The sequence below is a fragment of the Scyliorhinus torazame genome, chromosome 15, assembly GCF_047496885.1.
Source record: "Scyliorhinus torazame isolate Kashiwa2021f chromosome 15, sScyTor2.1, whole genome shotgun sequence".
Classification (NCBI taxonomy): Eukaryota; Metazoa; Chordata; class Chondrichthyes; order Carcharhiniformes; family Scyliorhinidae; genus Scyliorhinus; species Scyliorhinus torazame.
Genome location: NC_092721.1, coordinates 170,078,015 through 170,106,012, shown reverse-complemented (window position 1 = coordinate 170,106,012; position 27,998 = coordinate 170,078,015). Strand labels below are relative to the sequence as shown.

At 47.3% G+C, this 27,998-nt stretch overlaps 1 protein-coding gene across 1 annotated transcript in view; it reads right to left on the bottom strand.

Moving 5' to 3' along the window:
* Positions 1-27,998, bottom strand: part of LOC140391980 (serine/threonine-protein kinase Nek5-like) — a 116,682-nt gene that overhangs the window by 42,563 nt on the left and 46,121 nt on the right. The window contains exons 7-14 of the mRNA XM_072477094.1: positions 21,312-21,398; positions 20,004-20,058; positions 13,224-13,424; positions 12,778-12,862; positions 8,743-8,867; positions 5,777-5,958; positions 5,125-5,203; positions 4,913-5,023 (exon numbers count right to left, since the gene is read on the bottom strand). Coding sequence (XP_072333195.1) covers positions 4,913-5,023; positions 5,125-5,203; positions 5,777-5,958; positions 8,743-8,867; positions 12,778-12,862; positions 13,224-13,424; positions 20,004-20,058; positions 21,312-21,398 — 925 coding nt within the window. The remainder of the gene's footprint in view (positions 1-4,912; positions 5,024-5,124; positions 5,204-5,776; positions 5,959-8,742; positions 8,868-12,777; positions 12,863-13,223; positions 13,425-20,003; positions 20,059-21,311; positions 21,399-27,998) is intronic.

The window sequence follows — 27,998 nt, the reverse complement described above, 5'->3', positions numbered from 1 at the left end:
GAAAGATTTTGATCCTTTGCGTAACATTATTACAGAATTCCAATTTCATTCAGGATGGGACTAACTTACCACACATGGAGGAGAGGCCATGGTGAGAAGAAGAACATATCCTCTATCTGCTCTTAGGTCGATTGATGGTCGTTATAGTCCCAGAATGGTATATGGAGAAACAAAACCCTTAGAATGCAGTGTGAGGAATTCTAAAGCCGCCCGCTGTCAATTTAGCAGCTGTCTTTTCACGTGAATTTTGAGTTTGACTATGTATCAAAATGTTGAAAAGGGGGATTCCATCAGCACATTTCACACAGTAATGGATGCTGTCACTTCCATCTCCTTCAGCATGACAGGGAGAATGTGCAGAGGTGACACAAAGCAAGATACGCTGCTGGGAGAGGGAGGAGGAGGAAGGGGATATGGGATTTCAGCAGGAGTTCATATCCTCTGAGGGTTTAGGGGGAAAATCTTCCTACAATGAGCCTCCGCCAGAAACAGTGCATCAGCCATCTCCTCTTCCCTGAGGAGATCCTCACTAAAATCTGGTCATTCTCTGCAGTCACTGAGTCACTGCATCCTCAGAATAGGATGAGAAACAGTGAGAAGTCTTACAACACCAGGTTAAAGCCCAACAGGTTTGTCTCGAATCACTAGTTTTCGGAGCACAACTCCATCCTCAGGTGAATGAAGAGGTGGGTTCCGAAACATATATATAGACAAAGTCAAAGATGCAAGACGATACTTTGAATTCAGATAATTAAGTCTTTACAGGTCCAGACGGAGCGACTGGAGAGAGAGATAATCACAGGTTAAAGAGGTGTGAATTATCTCAAGCCAGGTCAGTTGGTAGGATTTTGCAAGCCCAGGCCAGATGATGGGTGTGAATGTAATGTGACATGAATCCAAGGTTTTGGTTGAGGCCGTACTCATGTGTGTGGAACTTAGCTATAAGTTTCTGCTCGCCGATTCAGCGTTGTCGCGCGTCCTGAAGGCCGCCTTGGAGAACGCTTACCCGGAGATCAGAGGCTGAATGCCCTTGAATATTCCCCGACTGGAAAGGAACATTCCCGCCTGGCGATTGTCGTGCGATGTCCGTTCATCCATTGCCGCAGCGTCTTCATGGTCTCGCCAATGTACCACACTTCAGGACATGCAGCGTATGAGATAGACAACGTTGGCCGAGTCGCACGAGTATGTACCACGTACCTAGTGGGTGGTGTTCTCACGTGTAATGGTGATACCCATGTCGATGATCTGGCACGTCTTGCAGAGATTGCTATGGCAGGGTTGTGTGGTGTCATGGTCGCTGTTCTGAAGGCTGGGTAGTTTGCTGCAGACAATGGTCTGTTTGCGGTTGCGCGGTTGTTTCAAGGCAAGTAGTGGAGATGTGGGGATGGCCTTGGCAAGATATTCGTCTTCATCGATTACGTGTTGAAGGCTGCGAAGAAGATGTCGTAGTTTCTCCACTCCGGGGAAGTACTGGATGACGAAGGGTACTCTTGTCGGTTTTTGTGTCCTGTATTTGTCTTTTGAGGAGGTCAGTGCAGTTTTTTGCAGTGGCGCGTTGGAACTATTGATCGATGAGTCGAATGCCATATGCCATTCATACGAGGGCATCTTTCAGCATCTGTAGATGTCTGTAGATCCTCGTCTGAGCAGATCCTGTCCACACAGGACTTGTCCATAGGGGATAGCTTCTTTAACGTGTTTAGGGTGGAAGCTGGAGAAGTGGAGCATTTGGAGGTTATCCGTAGGCTTGCGATAAAGTGAAGTGCTGAGGTGACCATTCTTGATGGAGATGAGTGTGTCCAAGAATGCAACCGATTCTGTAGAGTAGTCCATGGTGAGTCTGATGGTGGGATGGAACTTATTGATGTCATTGTGTAGTCGTTTCAGTGATTCTTCGCCGTGGGTCCAAAGGAAATAAATGTCCTTGATGTATCTGGTGTATAACGTCGATTGAAGGTCCTGTGCGGTGAGGAGGTCTTCTTCAAACTTGTGCATGAAGATGTTGGCATATTGAGGTGCGAATTTGGTTCCCATGGCTGCTCCATGTGTCTGGATGGAGAACTTGTTGTCGAAGGTGAAGACGTTGTGATCCAGAATGAAGCGGATGAGTTGCTGAATTGCATCTGGAGATTGGCAGTTGTCGGTGTTGAGTACTGAGGCTGTTGCAACAATGCCGTCGTCATGGGGGATGCTGGTGTAGAGTGCCGAGGTGTCCATTGTGACGAGTAATGTTCCTGGTTCAACTGGTCCACGGGTGCTGAGTTTCTGTAAGCAGTCGTCGTATCGCGACAGAAGCTGGGCGTTCCTTGTACGATTGTAGCTTGAGAAAGGCATTGATGGCAGCTGTAAAGATGACCATGGCTGTGAATGTTTTGACAACTGGTTCATTACAGGCTTAAATAACATCCAATAATTGCATAACGGAGGTCACCGCTACTCTCTATTACAAACAAGCTGACTACATTTCATTCTCTCTTGCAGTGGGAAACCAGAAGAATAAGTATCTGCTTCACAATGATTGCATACATTCCTCTGGTGCAGCATGCCATTGGCCGCATGAATGTCACTTTGAAGATGCCACATATAATATACCACAAGCAAAAGGGATTCCATTCCCTCAACCTCCAGCTTGTTTGTGACCATAGGCAGTGAATTATGCAGGTCAATTCCTGGTAGTTTAACAGTGATGATGCTTCCATTCTGTGACTACCCACGGTGGTTGATAAACCAGGGGTGGCTACCCGGCTAAAAGATAAAAATCCTTTAATGACACAGCTCATAGCTCTGGTGCACAACCTAGGCATGGGTGGGAAGTCTGCACTTAACAAAAGGCATGCGGTGACACAAAATGTGACAGACCAGGTCACTGGGATGCATTTGAACAACTTTTCTGCTGCCTGGGTCACTCTGGAAGAGCCTGCAGTACTTAGCAGTGGCACAATTTGTGATGGTCAGCCGCACAACCTCACCGCCATGAGGGAACAGCCTTTGTCAGCAGGTACACAGTAATCAACTGAGAATGAAAAGGATGAGACAGAGGAGGGGAGAGGTGGAGGAGGAGGAGGAAGGGAGGAGGCCTTTCTGACTGCTGTCTGTGATTGGCTCATCTTACTCCTACACCAATAAATGTAATGCCAATTGCCCATTTTCTGACAGTCCCACCCTTTCCCTTCCCTCTGTTAATGACCATCACCGTGTCCACTTGGCCACAAAGTGAAAATAAAAGACAAGCTCACAAATCAAAGCATTTCGTACTGCAGAAATATTAACTTATTAATCTTGTTCATTCCCTTGGTGCCTGTTTTCCTGCCCCAGTGCTCCCACTGCTGTGGTTGCAGTATGTCTGATGAAACGCTTCTGACTTACTGTAGGGTAGACGGCAGATGGGCTTCGAGGGTGAACTGGAGCAGCTTTGACCCTAAAAGACCTGCATTCAATTTGTACCATCTTGGCACGGGAGACAGCAGTCAAGACTAGCTGGATGGCAGGCAACAGCAAGAGTGGAGTAGCAGTGAAGCAGTGATAGGAAGACAATTGCTTCAACCGCAAGACAGATCAGCAGGGCAGAGTTCTACGGAGAAACTGCCACTCACATGGGCAACACCTCAGCAGCTTTAGCGATACATTAAAAGACAGGTTGCTGGGTTATTGGGAGATCCTGCTGGCCCCTGTGAACACTTGTATCTTCCTCTATGATGACAGCAGTATCAGCCTACAATGTTGCAAGCTGAGCTTGCTCGACATGAATCTGAGCTTCAACTCCGGCACCCAAATGTCAAATCGCTTCTGCATGTGCTGCAATAGAAGGTGAGATATCAAACATTGCCTTATGTTTGAGTCTGCAAGTGTTCTCAGAGAGTTTGCCACCATATCCACGCTGAAGCTCTGTGCAGAGTCCCGTGATAAGTTGGTGCTGGCCACCTCTATGTTCTTTGACACTGACCCATTGGCTTTCTGGCCTGCCAACTGGCCAAACAATTTGATGTGCCCACCCATCAGCCTAGCCTTCTTCTTCAGACCATTCCCATCAAAGTCCTCCTTTGAGTTCTCTGCATAACTCATGTGTGATGTCAGCCATCCGACGAGCTGCCCTGCGATACCCTCATCTCCTGTCCTGGCAACAAGTCATTAGCTCTGCACCAACGTGCCCTGCAAGAGGGAGGTAAGTCTGTCAGTGAATGGGGTGCAATGTGTTTTGGTCTTTGTCGAATAGTTGACAGTGTGTGGAAGCTGTGAGATGCTAATTGTGTGAGTGAAGCCATGAATGTTAGGTATGAATATTCATAAATAGTGATAATTGATAGTTGAGAGATGGGGAAATGATGCATTGAGCAATGTGTGAGACTAGGGGTGCAGTTGGCGTCAGTATCAAGCCAGGGGATCAACCCTGGTTCAATGAAGAGTACAGGAGAGCATGCCAGGAGCGGCACCAGGCATATTTGAAAATGCGGTGTCAACCTGGTGAAACATCAAGATAGGAATACTTGCATGCCAAAGAGTGAAAGCTGCAGCAATGGACAGCAATCCCACAACTAACAGATCAGATCTAAGCTCTCTCTAAGTCCTGCCACATCCAATCGTGAATGGTCGTGGACAATTAAACAGCTAACTGGAGGAAGAGGCTCCAAAAAGATCTCCATCCTCAATGATGGAGGGGCCCAGCAGACCAATGAAAAAGTCACAAACCTGGAAGTCCTTTCCTAAGAGCACTGTGGTGGACCCACACCGGATAGACTGAAACAGTTCAAGAAGACAGTTCACCACCACCTTCTGAAGGGAAATTAGAGATAGACAATAAATGCTGGCCTAACCAGTGATGCTCACATGAAAGACCAATTTTTAAAAATCCTCTGTGTGACACTCCCTCGTTAGCTAAAGTGAACACATTTTAATATATCAAGCAATATACCTCATCCTTTGCTGCTTTTTTCTTAGCTTGCTGTTCAGCACATTGTTTAGCCAGTACATCTAGATTCTGATTTTGGTGTTCGTTAGGGTCTGATGAACGAGGACGTATTCCCTGTGGCATACATGTAACAAATCCAGATGATAAAAATTATTCTCATTGGGAAGCATAAAGCACAAATTCATTATGATAACATTTTCAATGCAGCCACTCACCAACTGTTTTTCTGCTTTAATTTTATACTGTTGTGCTTCCAATTTTCTCTGCATGTATTCTTCATGCACAGCATATGGCCTGAAGCAAACATAATCCAGTGATGTTTACTAAGGTTTTCCATGCTACTGGTTTTCATCCTGCAAACTGCTCTCTCTGATTTCAATAAAATAGCATTATCTTCATTTCAATGTTAATTAAATTAAACCGTGAAACATCTATTTTGTTATAAAATGTATATTGGCTCAAATGTTCATCTCAGAAATTAAGGACGTCTAAATCTAATAGACGTCAAAGTACCAGGTCACAACTTGATTGAACCGTTTAGCACAGCTTCTTGCCCCCACTCACAGATTTACTCGTTTCCCAAAGGCAGGGAGGTAAAACTGTGAAGGACAGTTTGGTCACGTTCTAAGGGTTGGTCCCCAAGTGAAATTATTTTGAGAAAATATTGGCTAACTGCTCATTGAATGGTTAGGAATCTGCTGAAAATAATGATCGAAACATTCACGATTGGATTCCAGTGATCAGTTGGCTTCTAAAACATAAATGCTGCACAAGAAACTTCTGCTTCCAAAATGCAGTTTAGTCTTAATGATGAAAAAAAACCATTCATTTTTTGCAATACAGTTGGAACCAAATACAGATGTTTACCACTGGATTGGATCATGATTCATCCTCTGTCTGCAATCTTCAATTAGGTAGTTATAAGGCACAGGTGGAGTACGGTGATCATTTGATCTTCTCTCCATGTAATCTAGATAACCATGATAGTGTTCATATCGCCCTTCGATCTTGGAAGATGGTGGCTTTACAGCTGATAGATGGTTAAATTGCTAGAGGAAATATTTTATAACATTAGAAACTGTTATAGATTTTATTTTGTATCCTCGGTTCAGATCTCAACATACCTGAAATAAAATAAATTATGTACTGGGTTTCTCAATGGCAGTAAATATGTTTTGTTTAACTTCCATCTCAAACGGGCTACAGTTGAGGTTTTGCTTTAATATAATGGAAAGCAGTATGGATCCCCTTTAGTGAATATATAGAAAAGTGTTGCTTTGGAGGTCTTACCAACTATTGAATGACTAAAGAAAATGCACTTTGTATAGAATCCCTACAGTGCAGAAGGAGGTCATCTGGCCCATCAAGTCTGCACCAGCCCTTGCTCCGATAGAGAACCTTACTTAAGCCCAAAATAGAAAATGCTAGAAAATCTCAGCAGATCTGGCAGTATCTGTAGGGAGAAAAGAGCTAATGTTTTGAGTCCAGATGACCCTTTATCAAAGCTTGCACCTTTTTCAATTTGGTCTCTTGCATTCGCTGCTCCCAATGTGGTCTCCGCTATATCAGAGAGACCAAGCGTAGACAGGGTGGTCGCTTTGCTGAGCACCTTCGGTCTGTGTGCATTCAGGACCCTGACCTTCCCGTTGCTTGCCATTTTAACACAAGACCCTACTCCCATGCCCACATGTCTGTCCTTAGCCTGCTGCAATGTTCCAGTGAAGCTCAATGCAAACTGGAGGAACAGCATCTCATCTTCCGGTTAAGCATGCTACAGCCTTCCGGTCGCAACAACGAATTTAACAGCTTCAGGTGATTAGCTCTACCCCCTCGACCCCTTTGTTTACATTTCATTTCATATTAACCTGTCTTTTGCATTTTATTTCTTTCCTGTCTTTCTTTATTTATATATATATATATATATCCCCGCCCACTTTATCCCACCACTCCTTACCCTTTCTCCCCTTTGCTTTCCGCTTCCCCCTACATCTGTCACAGTTTACCCTCTGATTTTAATTTCTCTGCTGTTTGGCCTTTTCACACCTTTTATTCTCTCTGGGGACTGCCATTAGCACTCTTTTCCCTTGGTTTCTCTGGCTATTAGCACTCTTTTCTCTTGGTTTCTGTGGCTATGCCTCATCTTTCATTCCCTCATTCAGTAGAAATATCTCCCACTTTCTATGTTTTTTAGTTTTGACAAAGGGTCATCTGGACTCGAAGCATTAGCTCTTTTCTCTCCCTATAGATGCGGCCAGACCTGCTGAGATTTTACAGCATTTTCTCTTTTGGTTTCAGATTCCAGCATCCGCAATAATTTGCTTTTATCCTACTTAAGCCCATGCCTTCACCCTTTCCCCATAACCCAGCCTAACCTTTTGGATACTAAGGGGCAATTGATCATGGCCAATCCACCTAACCTCCACCTTTTTGGATTGTGGGAGGAAACCGGAGCACTGGAGAAAACCCACGCAGACACAGGGAGAACGTGCAAACTTCACACAGTCACCCGAGGCCAGAATTGAACCCGGGTCCCTGGAGCTGTGAGACAGCAGTGCTAACCACTGTGCCACGCTGCCAATTAATTACTTTGAAGTGTAGTGACTTGCAGTCAATTATGGACCATTTTGCATCCACCGTGATCTATGCACGGCATTGGAATGAATGATCTGATCATGTTGGTTTAATATGGAACATTAGCTCAGTGGGCTCGACAGCTGGTTTGTAATGCAGAACAAGGCCAGCAGCGCGGGTTCAATTCCCCAGTGATTTCATACTTGTGACAATAAAAGGTTATTATTATTATTATTATTAACCAGGACAATGGGAGAATCTTCTCTTCTTCTTCAAGTAGTGGCATGCGTTTGTAACATCCACCTTCATTACAACAGTGTCGGCAATTCAAAAGTACTTAATTAGCTGTAAAGCATTTTGTGATTTTCTGAGGAACGTAGGAACATATCATCAGGAAGAGGCCATTCAGCCCCTTGAGCCTGGTCTGCCATCGAATTCAATCACGGCTGATCATTTACCTCAAAGTCATTCTCCTGTCTTATTCCCATAGCCATTGATGTCATTACTACCGAGAAGTCTATTGAACCTTATCTTCAACGTATTCAATGATCGAGCTTCAACAGCCCTCTGTGGTAGTGAATTCTGAAGATTCACCACCCTCTTGAGTGAAGAAACTCCCTCCCATCTAAGTCATAAATGGCTTGTCCCTTATTCCGAGGCTGTGCCCCCTTGTTTTAGACATCTCCCTGGCCAAGGGAAACATCTGCATCTACCCTGTCTAGCCCTTAAGTAATTTTGTAGGTTTCAATTAGGTCACCTCTTATTCTTCTAAATCCTAGAGAAGAGAGGTCACATCATCTCAATCTCTCCTCATAGGGCAATGCCGCCATCCCAGGAATTAGTCTGGTGAACCTTCACCAGCAGCATGCAGCTATGACCTTGGTTTGATATCTCGTTCAAAGGACACTAGATCCGACTGAACAGATCTCCATCAGCACAGCTCAAGGCCTGAAATAGCATCTTGAATCCGCAATTTTCTGACCCAGGGACAAGAGAGCAACTAACTGAGCAAAGCTCGCATAGCACATTAGCTAATACTGACGAGTGTGTGTGTATGTGTGTGGGGGGAGGGGTGGATGGAGAAAGAAAGAGCTCAAGTAAGATCTGTCTGTGTGACACCAGACAAAACAGATACAGATTCTAAGAAGCAGATGTATAATTCCACTCTGCACTTCCTTCATTCCACACAGTCTCCCTGAGCGCGCGGTAGGTAGTTTCTGGCAATTAAAACACTCAGTACAGGTATATTATTTATGTCACACCTTGAAACTTGGCCTGTTGACCACTGCTAACGGTTTCCATTCAGGATGAGCCGGTGATTGCTTTTTATTCATCAGTGGCCTTGGCGGCCGCTTCATCTCACATTTAGCTTTCTGTACCTTTGGAGCTTGTAAGTAAAGACCACAATAAAAAAATAAATTAGCAAAGATACATTGTTTTTCTTAAATGCTCAGATCACTGGCATGTATCCAGATTATCTGCTGTAAATCTTAAATAAATCAATTCCTAGTTTTGTAAAAAGAAATACACATCCCCGTAAAAGGTATCCTAATAAAATCAATTTGGTGAGCAAGTTTTCAAAAAATTTGAAGCTGCAGGTATATTAGTTTACTGTTGAGTAAATAGTGAAGTAAGTGGTGTTCTAAAAGGACATTATGTGAAAAGCAGCTCCAATGCACGGCAGTGCAGAGCAATTAGGGTACAGGATAGTGTCCACAGCTCACCAGGGTTATCATGAGGTATCATGACCAGAGGTCATGGCAGCAATTAAAGGGGTTACTAAGCTGAGGTCAGTTGCTCCCCAAAATAGAAATAGAGTTATCAGTGGCCTATTCTTCTCTCTGTCCTCTTAGCTGTTCAAGAGTAGCATAGATAGAAGCCCCAGTGTTCATTCTGGTGTGCGCATGTTCCAAAGAGGTCAAGGGAAAGGGGGTGATAATGGCTCAAAATAGCTGAAAAATACATTAAAAGTCATGGAAATGTATTTTAACAAATACATTTGTGGTAGTCACCACTGTTGTATATGTCACATACGAGAGACAATACGGTAAGGCTCCTGTACTACAGGTACGGGGGTAGATCCCTGCCTGCTGGCTCCGCCCAGTAGGCGGAGTATAATTTCGGCAGCAGCTGCAGGAGGCTACACATCTCTGTTTAATAAAGCCTCGATTACTCTCTACTCTCGTCTCGTCGTAATTGATAGTGCATCAATTTATTAAGCAGAGATTTTACAACGATGGACCTCCGCATCAAGCCGGATCGCCTGCAGCTGCACCCTCAAGCAGCCAAGGCGGCCTTCGCACATTGGCTAGCTTGCTTTGAAGCCTACATCGGATCTGCGACAGAACCACCCTCAGAGGTACAGAAGCTCCAGGTCCTGTATATGCGGCTGAGCTCAGATATCTTTCCCCTCATCCGGGATGCGCCTATCTACGCTGAGGCCATGGCGCTACTGAAAGAGAACTACACCAAGCAGACCAACAAACTCTACGCCAGGCACCTCCTGTCCAAGCGGCAACAACTCCCCGGTGAGTCTGTGGAAGATTTCTGGCGTGCCCTGCACGCCCTGGCGAGGGACTGCGATTGCCACGCCCTTTTGGCCGTTGAACATTCCAAACTCCTAATTAGGGACGCTTTTGTTACGGGCATAGGGTCGCCGTACATCTGTAAGCGCCTCTTAGAAGGGGCTACCCTTGACCTCGCGGCGACCAAGAAACTCGCAATCTCACTAACAGTCGCCTCCCGTACTGTCCAAGCGTACGCCCCCCTCCTGGACATCGTGGACCCCACCAGCGAACACCCCATCTTGGACCCCACCAGCGACCGCCCCCAGCCAACCCCAAGCCTGCGCCGCGCGGCAGCCAACCAACCCGGGGGGACCCAAGTGCTACTTCTGCGGACAGACAAAGCACCCCCAGCAGCGTTGCCCGGCGCGGTGTGCACTCTGCAAGGCCTGCAGGAAGAAAGGACATTTCGCTACTGTGTACCAGGCCCGCTCGATCGCCGCTGTAACCAGGCCCATTGTTCCTGCACCCCCCACGTGCGACCTGTGGGCGCCGCCATTTTCGCCCCTGCAACCCACTTGCGGCCCATGGCGCCGCCATCTTCCTCGCCTCAGACCACGAGAGGCCCGTGGGCGCCGCCATCTTCCCCCATCAGGCCTCGTGCGGCCCATGGGCGACGCCATCTATAACGCCGCCTGCCACGTGCGCCCCATGAGCGCCGCCATCTTCCCCGCCTCAGGACCCCTGCTCGTCGGGCACCTCATCGGGCCGCTCATCGACTGCAACTGCCTTTCAACGAGATGCTCCCCTTCCAAGTCGAGAGCAATGCATCAGACGTCGCTCTCGCCGCCACCCCCAACCAGGCAGGCAGGCCCGTGGCATTCTTTTCACGTACCCTCCATGCCCCTGAAATTCGGCACTCCTCCATCGAGAAGGAGGCCCAAGCCATCGTAGTAGCTGTGCGGCATTGGAGGCATTACCTGGCCGGCAGGAGATTCACTCTCCTCATTGACCAACGGTCGGTTGCCTTCATGTTTAATAACACACAGCAGGGCAAGATCAAAAATGATAAAATCTTGAGGTGGAGGATCGAGCTCTCCACCTACAATTACGAGATTTTATATCGCCCCGGTAAGCTCAACGAGCCCCCCGATGCCCTATCCCGAGGTACATGTGCCAGCGCACAAATGGACCGACTCCGGACCCTACACGACGCTCTCTGTCACCCAGGGGTCACCCGCTTCTTTCACTTCATAAAGGCCTGCTATCTGCCCTACTCCATTGAGGAGGTCAGGGCTATCACCAGAGACTGCCAGGTCTGCACGGAGTGCAAACCGTACTTCTACCGGCCACACCGCGCGCACCTAGTGAAAGCCTCCCGCCCCTTTGAACACCTCAGTGTGGATTTCCAGGGGTCCCTCCCCTCCACCGACCAAAACACGTACTTCCTTAACGTGGTGGACGAATACTCCAGATTCCCCTTCGCCGTCCCATGCCCCGATAATGACGTCTGCCACCATCATCAAAGCACTCAACATCATCTTCGCCCTGTTCGGTTTCCCCGCCTACATCCTCAGTGACCGGGGATCCTCATTTATGAGTGATGAGCTGCGTCAGTACCTTCTCAGCAAGGGCATCGCCTCGAGCAGGACGACCAGCTACAACCCCCGGGGAAACGGGCAGGTGGAGCGGGAGAATGGGACGGTCTGGAATGCCGTCCAGCTGGCCCTGCGGTCCAAAAATCTCCTGGTCTCCCGCTGGCAGGAGGTCCTCCCCGACGCCCTTCACTCCATCCGATCGCTACTTTGCACTGCGACTAATGCAACCCCCCATGAACGTCTCTTGCCTTCCCCAGGAAGTCTACCTCCCGGGTTTCGCTCCCAACGTGGCTGGCAGCTCCAGGACCCGTTCTCCTCCGCAAGCACGTATGGCTCCACAAGGCGGACCTGTTGGTCGAGAGGGTACAGCTACAAATGCAAACCCGCAGTAAGCCTACATGGTCCTCAGGGACCTGGCATCAGCTGGGTCCCCCCCCCCACCTGCCCCGGTGCCACCCTTCCTCCCCCCAGCGCACCTCACCACAGCCCCCGCTCCAGGACGATCCATCCTCCCCTTGGTCCCACCTGGGGATGAAGATGAGGTCTACACACTCCCCGAGTCACCGGCGACCGAGCTGACGCCTGCATCGCCACCGGGACTGCGGCGCTCACAACGGAGGATCAAGGCACCCGATCGGCTGAATTTGTGAACTTTCCCCAAAATGTTTACCTTAAAATGCATGTAAATAGTTTTCCGCCACCCCCACTGGACTCTTTTTTAACAGGGGGTGAATGTGGTAGTCACCACTGTTGTATATATCACATACGAGAGGTAATACGGTAAGGCTCCTGTACTACAGGTACGGGGCTGGATCCCTGCCTGCTGGCTCCTCCCAGTAGGCGGAGTATAAATGTGTGTGCTCACCAAGCTGCAGCCATTTCGGCAGCAGCTGCAGGAGGTTACACATCTCTGCTTAATAAAGCCTCGATTACTCTCTACTCTCGTCTCGTCGTAATTGATAGTGCATCAACATTGCAACTGATGATATAGTTGAGGTCAATTCAATTTTACAGCTTCGTTCCTGAAAATTAATGGACATTAAAACCATCCGATCTGCTATCACTCATCTTCAACGACTGCACAAGTCAAATTTACTTCCATTGAATTTTCACTCCACCTTACAGGGACAATCATGGCATATTAGCTCACTTTTGGAGCCCATCCTGATTAACAGTAAAATCAGCTTTGTTCTACCTGGCTGGGAGTTGGATGCTGTAGGTCTTGATGCAGGTGACTTCTTCCTATGAATGACCGTGTGACTAAATTCTTCCTTTATTAGCTGCAGATTTTTTTTTTAGGAATGTACAAACAAAGAGAATTTTACTTTTATACAGCCAGAAAACAGATTTCACTCACTATGATATTATTTCTCTCACAGGAATCATTTTATGATTAATTCTTTCAATTTTTACAGCAGGTTCTAGTCTCAAATTAAATATTCAGGAGGTATGGATAGGAATACTTGGCGATATGGTTAATATACCTTCCAATAAAATATGCGTATGATAGTTCACTTCATACGGACTCTGGACAATATCATTCACATTCTTACTTTAATAAAGTATATTCGATTTAACTTGATACAGATTTATTGAAAATAACTTATACACCAAATAAAATTTAAAAGAACAAAAATATACCTCAGGGCTTAGGTATTTTATAATACGCTTTTCCAAGAACTTCTTTTTCAAAATTGAAGTGATGGATGGTCGATCACGGGGGTTAACTTTGAACAACTGAGCTGATAAGATCCTCAAGTCATAGGTGTATCTGGGATTTATCGGGGCACAGTGACCTTTACAGATCCTCACCACTAACTGATGCAAATTACTGCCTTCAAACTGAAAAAAAAACATTTGCTGAAATCATTTTCACAATAAAGTGATAAAGGGACAAATAACACCAATTTTCCCAGTTTGTTTGAATTATTATTGATTTTCCTTTTTGCATTCATTCTTACATCAAACCTACTTTTAGTCCATCTTACATCTCCATGGCTAAAAACAACAATTAAGGAGATAAAGAAAGGGCTGAATTTTCCAAGCCCTCTAGAGAGGTGGGGTAGAGGATTGGCAGTTTGTCCGGGCATGGCATCGAGAGGGAAGCCGCACACCGTCCCACTGACACATTTGTGGTAGTCACCACTGTTGTATTATATTGTATATATGGGTATTATGGTAAGGCCCCTGTACTACAGATACGGGCGTAGATCCCTGCCTGCTGACAGCCATTTCGTAAGCTGCTGTAGGAGGCCACACATCTCTGTGTAATAAAGCCTTGATTACATTCTACTCTCGTCTCGTTGTAACTGATAGTGCATCAACGTCACATTGCCAACCCCAAAAATCTCAGTGCGACTGCACACCAAGTGTTCAGCTGTGTTCAACTGAGCCAATTAATTGCCCAATCAATGGCCACCTCCCACCCATGCAGTCATTTGAGGTGCTGTGTCCTTTTAGTGATGCAGCCTCAGCACTGGCTATCTCTATCAGACTCTTTTACTGGGCTGCAGCTTTTGGGAGAGGGACACAGAGGCCTGTTAATTGGCCTCACCAGGATCCAACTGCCTTCGGGAGCAGGGTCACCTCCACTTTCGGCCCCGGCAACGGGACTTCCAGCTCCTCTGAAAGGTTAAACCCCAGGGTTTTAGTGAGAACAAATGTAACAACAACAAAATTGAAGCCAGCAGCAAATCTGTTGTTCACTGGGCTGAGGAAACTCAAATCCATATTTTCCAGTACAGAATTTGATCTAAGAGCTGTGAGATCAATATTTGGCTTTTTAAATTCATTCACAGGATGTGGGTAAAGTCAGCATCCTTGGGTTTTGTTTTATTTGTTTCTGGGTTTAAACAAGACCAGTATAATTTCCCCATTCCTAATTACCCTGGAGAAGGTGGTGGTGGGCCATCTACTTGAATCGCTGCAGTTCATGTGGTAAACGCACTCCCACAGCGCTGTTACATATAGAATTCCAGGATTTTTATCCAGCAATGGTGAAAGAATGCCAAATATTTCCAAATCAGGATGGTCTGTAATTTGGGAGGTTTGTAGGTGGAGCTGTTCCCCTACTCCTGAAGCCCTTTTTCCTTCTAGGGGCTAATGATTGCTGGCCTGGGGGGTGCTTTTGAAGGAGTGAAGGTGAATTGTTGTAGTACACCTTGCAAATGGTACATAATGCTGCACTAGAGGTGGAGGGAGTGCATGTTTAAGGTGCTGATGGTTAAGGAGAGTTGTCCAAGCGGGTTGCTTTGCCCAAGATGGTGTCAAACATCTTGATTGTTGCTGGTGCTGCACTCATTCAGCCAAGTGGAAAGTATTCCATCGCACTCCTGCTTGTACCTTGTAGGTGGCAGAAGGACTTTGGGTAGTCAGAAAGTGAGTCACACAGCATACCCAGCCTTTGGCCTACTCTTGTAGCCACATTATTTATAGGGCTGAAACAATTATAGGGCTGAAACAGGTCGGCGCAACATCGAGGGCCGAAGGGCCTGTACTGCGCTGTAATGTTCTATGTTCTATGTTCTAATTAAGCTTCTGGTCAATGGTGAGCCACCCCCCCAGCGTGATGACGGTGGGGTGTTCAGCAATGGTTATGTTATTCAAAGTCAAAGAGAAGTGGTTAAATTTTCTTTGCCCAGCTGGCACCACAAAGGTTACTTGCCACTAATCAGCCCAAGCTTGGACGCTGTCCCGGTCTTGCTGTATACTAGTAAGTATGATTGCTTCAGCATTGAGGAGTTTCAAATGGATGAACACCATGAAATCATCAGCGAACATCTGCACTTCTGACTTTATATTGGAAGGAGTTCATTGATAAAGCAACTCAAAATGGTTGGGCTTAGGTCACTGCCCTGAGGAACACCTGCAATGATATCCTTGGGCTGAGGTGGAGTCATAGAGTTTTAGAGTTTTATAGCACAGAAAGAGACTCTTCAGCCCATCATGCCTGTGCCAGCCATCAAACATCTATCGATCCCAATCCCATTTTCCAGCACCCATGGCGTTTCAAATGCTCATTTAAATGCTTCTTAAATGTTGTGAGGGTTCCTGCTACTACCACCCTTTCAGGCAGTGAGTTCCATGTTCCCACCACCCTCTGGGTGAAAAGGTTTTTCTTTTAATAATAATAATCTTTATTAGTGTCACAAGTCGGCTTACATTAACACTGCAATGAAGTTACTGTGAAAATCCTCTAGTTGCCACACTCTGGCGCCTGTTCGGGTACACTGAGGGAGAATTCAGAATGTCCAATTCACCTAACAAGCACGTCTTTCGGGGCTTGTGAGAGGAATCCGGACCACCCGGAGGAAACCCACATAGACACGGGAGTTTTCAAATCCCCTCTAAATCTCCTGCCCAGTACCTTAAATCTATGCCCCCTGGTTACTGCCCCCTCCACTAAGGGGAAATGTTTCTTCCTATCTACTCCATTATGTCCTTCATAATGCTGTACACCTCAATCAGGTCTCACCTCAGCCTTCTCTGCTCTAAAGAGACCAACCACAGTCTAACCAGCCTCTCTTCACAGCTGAAACATTCCACCCCAGGTAAAATCCTGTCCAATTTCCTCTGCACCCTTTCTAGTGAAATCACATCCTTCCTATAGTGTGGCGACCAGAACTGCACACAGTACTCTAGCTGTGACCTGACAAGAATTTTATTCAGCTCCATCATAATCTCTATGCTTCGGCTAAAGAGGCAACTATACCATATGCCTTCTTAACCACCTTATCTACCTGTCCTGCTGTCTTCAGGGACCTATGGACATTCCCCCAAGTTCGCTCTGGTCCTCTATACTTCCTAGCATCCTACTGGTCATTGTGTATTCCCATGCCTTGTTTGTCCTCCCAAAACATATCACCTCACATGTTCCATTTGCTACTGTTCTGTCCATCTGACCAACCTGTCTATTTCTCCCTGAAATCTAAAGCTTGCCTCCTCGCTATTTACCACACAACCAGTGTGGGGCCAGTTTAGCTCAGTTGGCTGGGCAGTTGGTTTGTGGTGCAGAGCAAGACCCACAGCGAGGGTTCAATTCCAATACCGACTGAAGTTATTCCTGATGGTCTCGCCTTCACAACCTTTCCCCTCGCCTGAAATGTGGTGATCCTCTGGTTAAATAGCCATCGTTCAGCTCTCCTCCTCAAAGGGCAAAGCAGTCTATGGTCATCCGGGGCTATGGTGACTTTACTTATCTACCACACCACTAATTTTTGTGTCATCAGCGAACTTACTGATCATACCACCCACATTCCCGCACAGATCATTAATGTATACTAAAAGCAGCAAGGGGCCCAGCACCGATTCCTGCGGTACACCACTGGTCACAGACTTCCAGTCACAAAAAGAACCGTCAACCAACACCCTCTGCCTCCTGACACTAAGTCAATTTTGCATCCAATTTTCCGAATTGCCCTGGATCCCATAGGTTCATACCTTCTTAATCAGTCTCCCATGCAGGATCTTATCAAAAGCCTTCCTGAAGTCCGTGTAGACTACATTAACTGCATTGCCCTCAACTACAGACCTAATCACCCTCTTGAAAATTTCAATCTAATTTGTTGGACATGATTTCCCCTTGACAGAGCATGCTGACTATTCTTGATTGGTCCTTGCCCTCGGACTGCGGATTAATTCTGTCCCTCAGAGGTTTTTGCAATCATTTCCCTACAACTGATGTTAGACTCACTGGCCTGTAATTTTCTGATTCTTCCCTACTTTCCTTCTTGAATATGGTACCACATTAGCTGTCCTTTAGTTCTCTAACACCTCACCTGTGGCCAGAGAGGATTTTAAAATTAACATCAGAGCCCCTGCAGTCTCCTCTCTTGCCTCACACAGCAGCCTAGGGTACATCCCAACTGAGCCTGGGGATTCATCCACTTTTAAACCCAGTAGAACCACTAACACCTTTTTTTATTTGTTCATGGGATGCGGGCATCGCTGGCTGGGTCAACATTTATTGCCCATCCCTGGGGCATTTTTAAGAGTCAAGCACATTGCTGTGGATCTGAAGTCACATGTAGGCCAGACCAGGTAAGTACAACAGATTTCCTTCCCTAAAGGACATTAGTGAACCAGACAGGTTTTTACAACAATGACAATGCTTTCATGGTTACCTTCAGACTTTTAATTCCAGATTTTTTTATTGAACTCAAATTTTACCATCTGCCATGACTGGATTCGAATCCAGGTCCTCAGAGCATGATTCTGGGTCTCTGGATTACTAATCCGGTGACAATACCACTACGCCACTACCTCCTCCCTCCTCTCAATGCCAATCTGTTCAATTAGATCACAGTCCCCCACCATGCTTTCTATATCTTATTTGTTCTTCTCCAAAGTGAACACAGATGCAAAATACTCATTTAATATCTCACCTACGCCTTTTGACTTCACACACAGGTTGCCACTGTGGACCCTCAGATGGCCTTCCAACATCCCGACCATCTACTTTTGTGTTGGAGCTGGCTCCAACTAGTGGAGAGTTCCCCCCGTAATTCCCATTGACTTCAATTTTACAGGGGATCTATGTTGCTACATTCGCTCAAATGCCACCTTGATATTAACAGCAATCACCCTCATATTGCCCTCATATTATAATCTAGCTCTATCTGCCCATTTTACACTAAAGCTGGAATCTGGGGTGAAATTCTCCCCCAACGGCGCGATGTCCGCCGACTGGCGCCAAAGACGGCGCCAATCAGACGGGCATCGCGCCGGCCCAAAGGTGCAGAATGCTCCGCATCTTTGGCGGCCTAGCCCCAACATTGAGGGGCTAGGCCGACGCCGGAGGGACTTCCGCCCCGCCAGCTGGCGGAAATGGCGTTTGTTGCCCCGCCAGTTGGCGCGGAAATGCGGCGCATGCGCGGGAGCGTCAGCGGCCGCTGACAGTTTTGCGGCGCATGCGCGGGAGCGTCAGCGGCCGCTGAAAGTTTCCCGCGCATGCGCAGTGGGGAGAGTCTCTTCCGCCTCCGCCATGGTGGAGGCCGTGGCGGAGGCGGAAGGGAAAGAGTGCCCCCACGGCACAGGCCCGCCCGCGGATCGGTGGGCCCCGATCGCGGGCCAGGCCACCGTGGGGGCACCCCCCGGGGTCAGATCGCCCCGCGCCCCCCCCCCAGGACCCCGGAGCCCACCCACGCCGCCTGGTCCCGCCGGTAAATACCAGGTTTGATTTACGTCGGCGGGACAGGCAATTTCTGGGCGGGACTTCGGCCCATCCGGGCCGGAGAATTGAACGGGGGGTCCCGCCAACCGGCGCGGCCCGATTCCCGCCCCCGCCCAATCTCCGGTACCGGAGACTTCGGCGGGGGCGGGATTCACGGCGGCCAACGGCCATTCTCCAACCCGGCGGGGGGTCCGAGAATGACGCCCAAGGTCTTGAGTTCAATGGTCCTGGCGGAAATTATAGTGAGCTTCATTGAACAGGTAACTGCTCTGTAAGTGTTGTTTAATTGCACTGTCAATTTGCTGAAAATTGAGTGTAGACTGATGGGGTGGTGTTTGGCTATTTTGATACTTCAAAATAGCAAAAGTGGTGATTTTACCTGAGGATCACCACACCTCAGGTGACGGGCATGGTTGAGAAGGTGGGGCCTTCAAGAATAACCTCAGCTGGCATAGGAATTGAACCCATGCTGCTGGCCTCACTCTGCATCACGGGCCAGCTATCCAGTCAACTGAGCTAAACCAGCCCATGGCATAAATAAGGGTAGACACAGCCATTGTGTTTCAAGTCAAAGCACAGATTGGAGATGGTTCACCAAGATCAGATGAGTGGAAGAAAAAAGCATTCTGGTTTAAGCCAAAATCTGGAACATCAATCTATACCATGCATGGTACAATGTGGGCTGCCTATTTGTAGGGTTCCCCAGTTCATTTGCCTAAATAATTTACCCTGTCATTCAAGGTTTACACAACTTTTCCTAAGTTATGGAGAAAAAACAGAGAACTTATGCAGAAATTCACCCTGATACATGTAAAGTTGTACTGTGCTGAATACCTGAAAATAATAGTGCTCCGAATGTCAGTGGTTGTCCAATTGTATGTAACTTTTACTATCTGGGTAAAGTGAAACTATTTGAAGTAGCTACCTTGCCAGGAATAGGAGAGCATCACTGAAGCGTCTAGATACATTGAACATATTTGCATATCGCAATACACTTATTCTCGAATTTATGATATATTTTAGTTTCCTGGTGCACTAAGCTGCTCTTAAGTTAAAAGCAAATTAATGCGGATGATGGAATCTGAAACAAAAGCAGAAAATACTGGACAAAGACAAAGCTTTGACAAAGAGTCATCCAGGCTCGAAACGTTAGCTCATTTCTCTCTCCATAGATGCTGTCAGACCTGCTGAGATTGTCCAGTATTTTCTGTTTTTGCTCTTAAGTTAGGTTTGATAATTAATGTACTTACTGGATGATTCAGAGTGGCTAACTCATATAGGACACATCCAAGAGACCAAATATCACTAAACAAAAATCAAAAATAATTACATGTACATCAAGGCAACAGCTTATATATATATATATATATAAGATAATACCGAGGCATAAATAATTGTGATTAGATTGTGCTTCCTCTTATTTACATATTTGAGCATAGTTATCAATTATTACAAAGATTTTCACATAGCTTGACTGATATACTCCTTTTATGGTATTAAATTAGAAACTGGGTGAATTAATTGATCCGCATAACATTAAAATTGTCTCCCCTTCTCTGAAACATATTCCATTTAAATATGGTTTGCCATTAAATCAAACAGACAAGGTACATTTACAATGGCAAAGGATCATTTTTGCACCCTATCATTACAACTCCTGCCTCTGCACTAAACGATATGCTCTAATTTTTGCAGCTTATATTAAAATATACAATTTATACATGCTACAAGAAGAATCAAACAGTTAATAACAGAAGTAGAAGACTCAAATGCCTCATTGTCTTTACAGATCTATTTTGGGACTTCCCTTGTTTTTGAATCAAAAGTTCTTATCCTCAAAATATCTTCCAGATCAGAAAAGTCCATTTATGTAGATGATCTTTACGTGGAAAATCACCTTTCAACATGGGGGATAATTCGACAGTAAGCTTGAGGAACAGAAACAGAAATAGAATGGCTAGGATTGAGAAGTTACGGTACAGTTGAAAAGAAGGCTTTTGCAGGAGGCTTTTCACAGAATGAGCAGGCAGGCGGTAAAGCCAAGTGAGCTGAGTAGAGAATTTCAAGTGTCTATTCCGAACAGCTAATGCTTGGGACTGTACCTCAGGATGCCTCTGGTGTGAGGTGTCATGGATGCTGTCAGAGCTATCACCAGGGGCCCCACTGCCCTGTTTGTGGAACTGGCCATACGTTTCCTGTCTGTCCGAATGAGTGAAGCCTTGACACAGTTGGAGGTGGATGACTCCATGCAAGTAATTTCCATATTTACAGGATTTTAACCAAAATTCCCTTTTTCTGCTTTTGAAATAGGACTTCCTGAATTTTGAATATTTGACTGCTTACATTTAAATGTCAGCCATGGACAACATTGTTTAAGTTTGAGTTACTTCTCTCTCCAGACTATAATTGATGAAACCTCCAATATTGCACAGCTATCTAAACATTTTTAAAACCTTGCGTGACTGGGTTTAAGCGAATGAGAAGGAAACAAAATTCAGATTTTGTTACAGAGCACTATATAAATGCAAGTTGTTGTTGACAACACCGTTTACACTTACGTTTTGTTATTGTATGGTCGATTGGCACAAATCTCAGGGGATAAATAGTACGGTGTGCCTATCCGCGTCTGTGCCAGCTCCATGGTACTTGCAGAGAATAGAAAAGAAAACAAAAATGTTTTTTAAATTATGACACTAAATAAACTACTTGCCATTTTTCCAAATAATTTTGCATTCCAGTTTGCATTTTAACATAAAACCACATGTGCCTTAACGGTAAAACCTGGGGCGAGATTCTCCGACCCCCCGACGGGTCAGAGAATCGCCGGGGGCTGGCGTGAATCCCGCCCCCGCCGGTTGCCGAATTCTCCGGCACCGGAGATTCGGCGTGGGCGGGAATCGCGCCGCGCCGGTTGGCGGGCCCCCCCCCGCGCGATTCTCCGGCCCGGATGGGCCGAAGTCCCGCTGCTAGAATGCCTGTCCCGCCGGCGTGGATTAAACCACCTACCTTACCGGCGGGACAAGGCGGCGCGGGTGGGCTCCGGGGTCCTGGGGGGGGGGGGGGGGGGCGCGGGGCGATCTGGCCCCGGGTGGTGCCCCCATGGTGGCCTGGCCCGCGATCAGGGCCCACCCATCCGCGGGCGGGCCTGTGCCGTGGGGGCACTCTTTTCCTTCCGCCTTTGCCACGGTCTCCACCATGGCGGAGGCAGAAGAGACTCCCTCCACAGCGCATGCGCGGGGATGCCATGAGCGGCCGCTAACCCTCCCGCGCATGCGCCGCCCGGCAATGTCATTTCCGCGCCAGCTGGCAGGGCACTTCCGCCAGCTGGCGGGGCGGAAATCAGTCCGGCGCGGGCCTAGCCCCTCAAGGTTAGGACTCGGCCGGTCAAGGGGCGGAGGATTCCGCACCTTTGGGGCGGCGCGATGCCGGACTGATTTGCGCCGTTTTTGGCGCCGGTCGGCGGACATCGCGCCGATACCGAAGAATTTCGTCCCTGATGTGAAAGTAGTTAGCAATTTAACGGATTGAAAAAAATACAATAGGCAGGATTCTCCGTCGGTAGGAGCCTCCTTTCGCCGGCACTCACGTCTGCGGAATTCCTGACGGCATGGGGGTGACCACAATGGGAAACCCCATTGGCCGGCTGCCGTGTCAGAGAATCCTGCTGCAGGCCAGGGCACACTGGCCGAGTAAACGGGTCTGGTGGGATTGAGAATCCCACCCCATAGCTTTGAATGATGACAAGCTGTTCGCTGGCTCAGATTTACACTCTTCATTGTTACTCTCCTGAGAAGGACATGAAATAATTTGAGATCCTTCTGGAAGAGTAATGAAAGGCGGAATCTGAACTTTTTACTTCTTCTTATGCAAGTTTTCTTCATTTGCAATGAGTAAGCTCTTCAGAATGTGCCCATGGTACAGTTATGTCAATCATGTCAAACCTCATTGGAAACCCGATTGAGGAAACAAAGAAATATTGCTGAGATTTAAGGCGGAATTTAATATTTGGAGCTGGTGGGATAGGGTAATAATTCCAGACGGCAAAGAGTGAAAGGTCAAGCTGGTTTATTTTAAACTCTCGGTCTGGGTCTGGGAGCTACAATTAAAGGTCCTGCTAACAAGCCCTAGATAGGCTGGGACTGGAGGCTCATGCCATGTGGGAAGCACAGGCTGGTGTCAGGCAAGGGGGTGGGAAATCTTGTGCAGGCCCCCGGGCACCCTCTCCTCCACCTGGCCTGGTTGATTGGTGATCAGGCAATCGGGTTGATTGCCCAATCGAAATTGCCCCTTAATGTCCAAAAGGAATAGTTGGGATTACGGGATAACTGGGATTACTGTGGAGCATGGGCTTAGGAACGGTGCTCCTTCGGAGGTCTGGTGCAGACTCCACGGGTTGAAGGGCCTCCTTCTGCACTGTCGGGATTCTATGACAGGCCTCTTGACTCGGGCCTCCCAACCCTCTCATTGAGACCCTCAATCCCTCACTTATCTGGGCTCCTCTTTGTGGTGCATCTGCCTATCGTTTCAGCAGTGGTCACCACTCCCGGCTGACGTTGCTGAGGCTGCAGAGCTGTTGACCATCAAATTGACTGGCAGCTGTCTTAGGCAGGACTTCCTCCTAAAAGGGGTGCAAATTTCACCTCAAAGCAATGACTACTACTCCCAGCATTAAATTGCTGTGGAACAGTCTTTGGGATTGTGGGCAAGCTCCCCTTACATTTTAGCCGGGGGTGGGTGGGGGGTGGCTGGGGACAACAGCCCTCTGTAAAATCTAGCCCAATACTACAGTTTTCCAAAGTTTGCAGAAATTGTGCATGATGATTTTATACAATTAATTTTCTAGCAATGGTTTCTTTTGGTAATATAGTGACAAATTAAGATTAGAACATTAGGCACTAAGAGTACAGATTACTGGAGTTTGCCACAGAATATCCTAAAATGTAGCTAGGCAACAAATAAAAATAATGGTCTGTAGCTTAGCAACATTTTCTTGTTATTAAAAATTATGATGCATAAAGAGCCTATTATGAGCCACTTGTTTAAACGCGCAAAATTGAATCCCTGTCCTACAGACCTTGAGTGGAATTTAATGAATGCAACAAGGTTATTGCTCACTGGTTGGAGAACTGGTGATAATTCATGTTGCTTCTCTCCAAGGGGCAATATGCTATTCTGAAGTAATCAGAAACTTTCCTGGATTGCATCTGTCCTCCAACTCAAGTAAGGCTCCAGTAAGGTCGAAATCCTATCCCTGAGAGCTGATAACCACTCGGAAACTGGCAGCTCCAGCATTGGCAGTGCCACCAGGAGCAGCGGTCACTGTCAGTATTACACTTCGGCCTGCAGGAAGGATTGGCCATGGATTCTCAGTCAGGGGTCGCTGGCCACAACAAGGTTGAGGGGGACGGTGGTTGTCTGCAAGGGCTTGGGGTGTCTTGCTGCGTGGCTCCCTCTTCTTGTTCCTGAGTCTCACGCCGGCCAGGTAGGCCACTAGCCAATTCAAAAGGGTTTGCTGGGTGGGTTCCCCAGTTGGTGAGTCCCCTACTCACCGCTGGCAGGATGAAATCTTTAAGTGACCCCAAGTGACTATGTGAGGGCCTCAATTCCACCCACCCCACCTGGAGCTTGATTGGAGGAAGGGAGCGGTGGGTGGGGGGGAGTTCAAAAAGGCTGCAGGATCCCTCTCCACAACCTGCTATCCATTCAAACACCTGCCCCACATCTGAACACACCTCAGTTGGGGTGGGTGGGGGGAAGGAGAGGTGGGTACTGCTGGATATGACATTCTACCAATTCATTCTGATAGTTAAGCCAGATTTAAAGGGAGGAAATTATGAACTAAAATGGAAATGAAAATAGGGTACTTGTAGGCTAATTTACAGAATCAGCTCCTGCCACCTTTTCAAGTTGTGTTCTAGAACCTGACAACTGGGGAACCCACCAACTGGGGAACCCACCCAGCAAACCCTTTGGATTTCGGCGGCAGCGGTGCGCAGGGGCCCTCTGGGAGGTGAGTAGCGATGTTAAAACCACTTACCTTTACAGGAGCAGCCCTTTGGATTTTGGCGGCAGCGGTGCGCAGGGGCCCTCTGGGAGGTGAGTAGCGACTTTAAAACCACTTACCTTTACAGGAGCAGCCCTTTGGATTTCGGCGGCAGCGGTGCGCAGGGGCCCTCTGGGACGTGAGTAGCGACGTTAAAACCACTTACCTTTACAGGAGCAGCCCTTTGGATTTCGGCGGCAGCGGTGCGCAGGGGCCTTCTGGGAGGTGAGTACTTACTTTAAAAAACCTTGCCTTTACAGGAGCAGCCCTTTGGATTTCGGCGGCAGCGGTGCGCAGGGGCCCTCTGGGAGGTGAGTACTTACTTTAACAAGCCTTACCTGGTCCCGTGTCTGTTCTTCTTTTCTGTTTTATTTGTTTTTATATAAGGCGGGAGCCGGAAGTTCGACCCGCGGACCTCTGGGAAGTCCCCCCCCCCCCAACCAATAAATTGTGGTGGAGAGGAAACCCGAGACACTACACGTGTAGTGTCTCCCACCCGCCCTCCTCCTCTAACCTAATAATAAGACCCATTGGTGTAAGGTAAGTGCCATATTATATTATTAGCATTGTGCAGGTCAAGGTTCGGAGGTGGAGGAGCAGTCTCTGTCAGCGGGAGAACCTGAGAACATCTAAGACACTCAGAAGGTAAGTAAGTGATTTTTACTTATTTTTACTTTTATACCTTTTTTCAAATTGTGTGTGTCGGGGGGAAACTGAAGTGACATCACAGAAAAGCTGTGGCCAGAGTGGCTGGTTGGGATTCTACCCTAAATTTAAAAAGAATTTGAGTATTTGGTAACTAATTAAACATAATAACTTAATTATAATTTAGAGGGATATCTAAGCCAGAGATCGGAGAGTATTATAGTTAGCTATCGCATTTCTATTAGAAATCTAGTGCTAGGAAACAGATAGTTGACAGTAACTTTGAAATTTTTATAAAAATATTTTTTTTAAAAAGACAAATTATAATTTTAAGTTTAATTAATTGACGCAATGTCAGTTAGAGGGGTGCTGTGCTCTGACTGTGAGATGTGGCAGGTCCGGGAGGCTTCCAGCGTCCCGGATGGCTTCATCTGCAGAAAGTGCACCCAACTGGAGCTCCTCACAGACCGCATGGTTCGGTTGGAGCAGCAATTGGATGCACTTAGGAGCATGCAGGTGGCGGAAAGCGTCATAGATCGCAGTTATGTAAATGTGGTCACACCCAAGGTGCAGGCAGAGAAATGGGTGACCACCAGAAAGGGCAGGCAGTCAGTGCAGGAATCCCCTGTGGTTGTCCCCCTCTCGAACAGATATACCCCTTTGGATACTGTCGGGGGGGGAATAGCCTATCAGGGGAAAACAGCAGCAGCCAGAGCAGTGGCACCACGGCTGGCTCTGATGTTCAGAAGGGAGGGTCAAAGCGCAGAAGAGTAATAGTAATAGGGGACTCTATAGTCAGGGGCACAGATAGGCGCTTCTGTGGACGTGAAAGAGACTCCAAGATGGTATGTTGCCTCCCTGGTGCCAGGGTCCAGGATGTCTCCGAACGGGTAGAGGGAATCCTGAAGGGGGAGGGCAAACAGGCAGAGGTCGTTGTACATATTGGTACTAACGACATAGGCAGGAAGGGGCATGAGGTCCTGCAGCAGGAGTTCAGGGAGCTAGGCAGAAAGTTAAAAGACAGGACCTCGAGGGTTGTAATCTCGGGATTACTCCCTGTGCCACGTGCCAGTGAGGCTAGAAATAGGAAGATAGAGCAGATAAACACGTGGCTAAACAGCTGGTGTAGGAGGGAGGGTTTCCATTATCTGGACCACTGGGAGCTCTTCCGGGGCAGGTGTGACCTGTATAAGAAGGACGGGTTGCATCTAAACCGGAGAGGCATAAATATCCTGGCCGCGAGGTTTGCTAGTGTCACACGGGAGGGTTTAAACTAGTATGGCAGGGGGGTGGGCACGGGAGCAATAGGTCAGAAGGTGAGACTATTGAGGGAGAACTAGGGAATAGGGACAGTGTGGCTCTGAGGCAGAGCAGACGGGGAGAAGCTGCTGAACACAGCGGGTCTGGTGGCCTGAAGTGCATATGTTTTAATGCAAGGAGCATTACGGGTAAGGCAGATGAACTTAGAGCTTGGATTAGTACTTGGAACTATGATGTTGTTGCCATTACAGAGACCTGGTTGAGGGAAGGGCAGGATTGGCAGCTAAACGTTCCAGGATTTAGATGTTTCAGGCGGGATAGAGGGGGATGTAAAAGGGGAGGCGGAGTTGCGCTACTTGTTCAGGAGAATATCACAGCTGTACTGCGAGAGGACACCTCAGAGGGCAGTGAGGCTATATGGGTAGAGATCAGGAATAAGAAGGGCGCAGTCACAATGTTGGGGGTATACTACAGGCCTCCCAACAGCCAGCGGGAGATAGAGGAGCAGATAGGTAGACAGATTTTGGAAAAGAGTAAAAACAACAAGGTTGTGGTGATGGGAGACTTCAACTTCCCCAATATTGACTGGGACTCACTTAGTGCCAGGGGCTTAGATGGGGCGGAGTTTGTAAGGAGCATCCAGGAGGGCTTCTTAAAACAATATGTAGACAGTCCAACTAGGGAAGGGGCGGTACTGGACCTGGTATTGGGGAATGAGCCCGGCCAGGTGGTAGATGTTTCAGTAGGGGAGCATTTCGGGAACAGTGACCACAATTCAGTAAGTTTTAAAGTACTGGTGGACAAGGATAAGAGTGGTCCGAGGATGAATGTGCTAAATTGGGGGAAGGCTAATTATAACAATATTAGGCGGGAACTGAAGAACATAGATTGGGGGCGGATGTTTGAGGGCAAATCAACATCTGACATGTGGGAGGCCTTCAAGTGGCAGTTGAAAGGAATACAGGACCGGCATGTTCCTGTGAGGAAGAAAGATAAATACGGCAATTTTCGGGAACCTTGGATGACGAGTGATATTGTAGGCCTCGTCAAAAAGAAAAAGGAGGCATTAAGCTTAAAGGAGACTTAAGCAAGGAGTCAGGAGGGCTAGAAGGGGTCACGAAAAGTCATTGGCAAATAGGGTTAAGGAAAATCCCAAGGCTTTTTACACGTACATAAAAAGCAAGAGGGTAGCCAGGGAAAGGGTTGGCCCACTGAAGGATAGGCAAGGGAATCTATGTGTGGAGCCAGAGGAAATGGGCGAGGTACTAAATGAATACTTTGCATCAGTATTCACCAA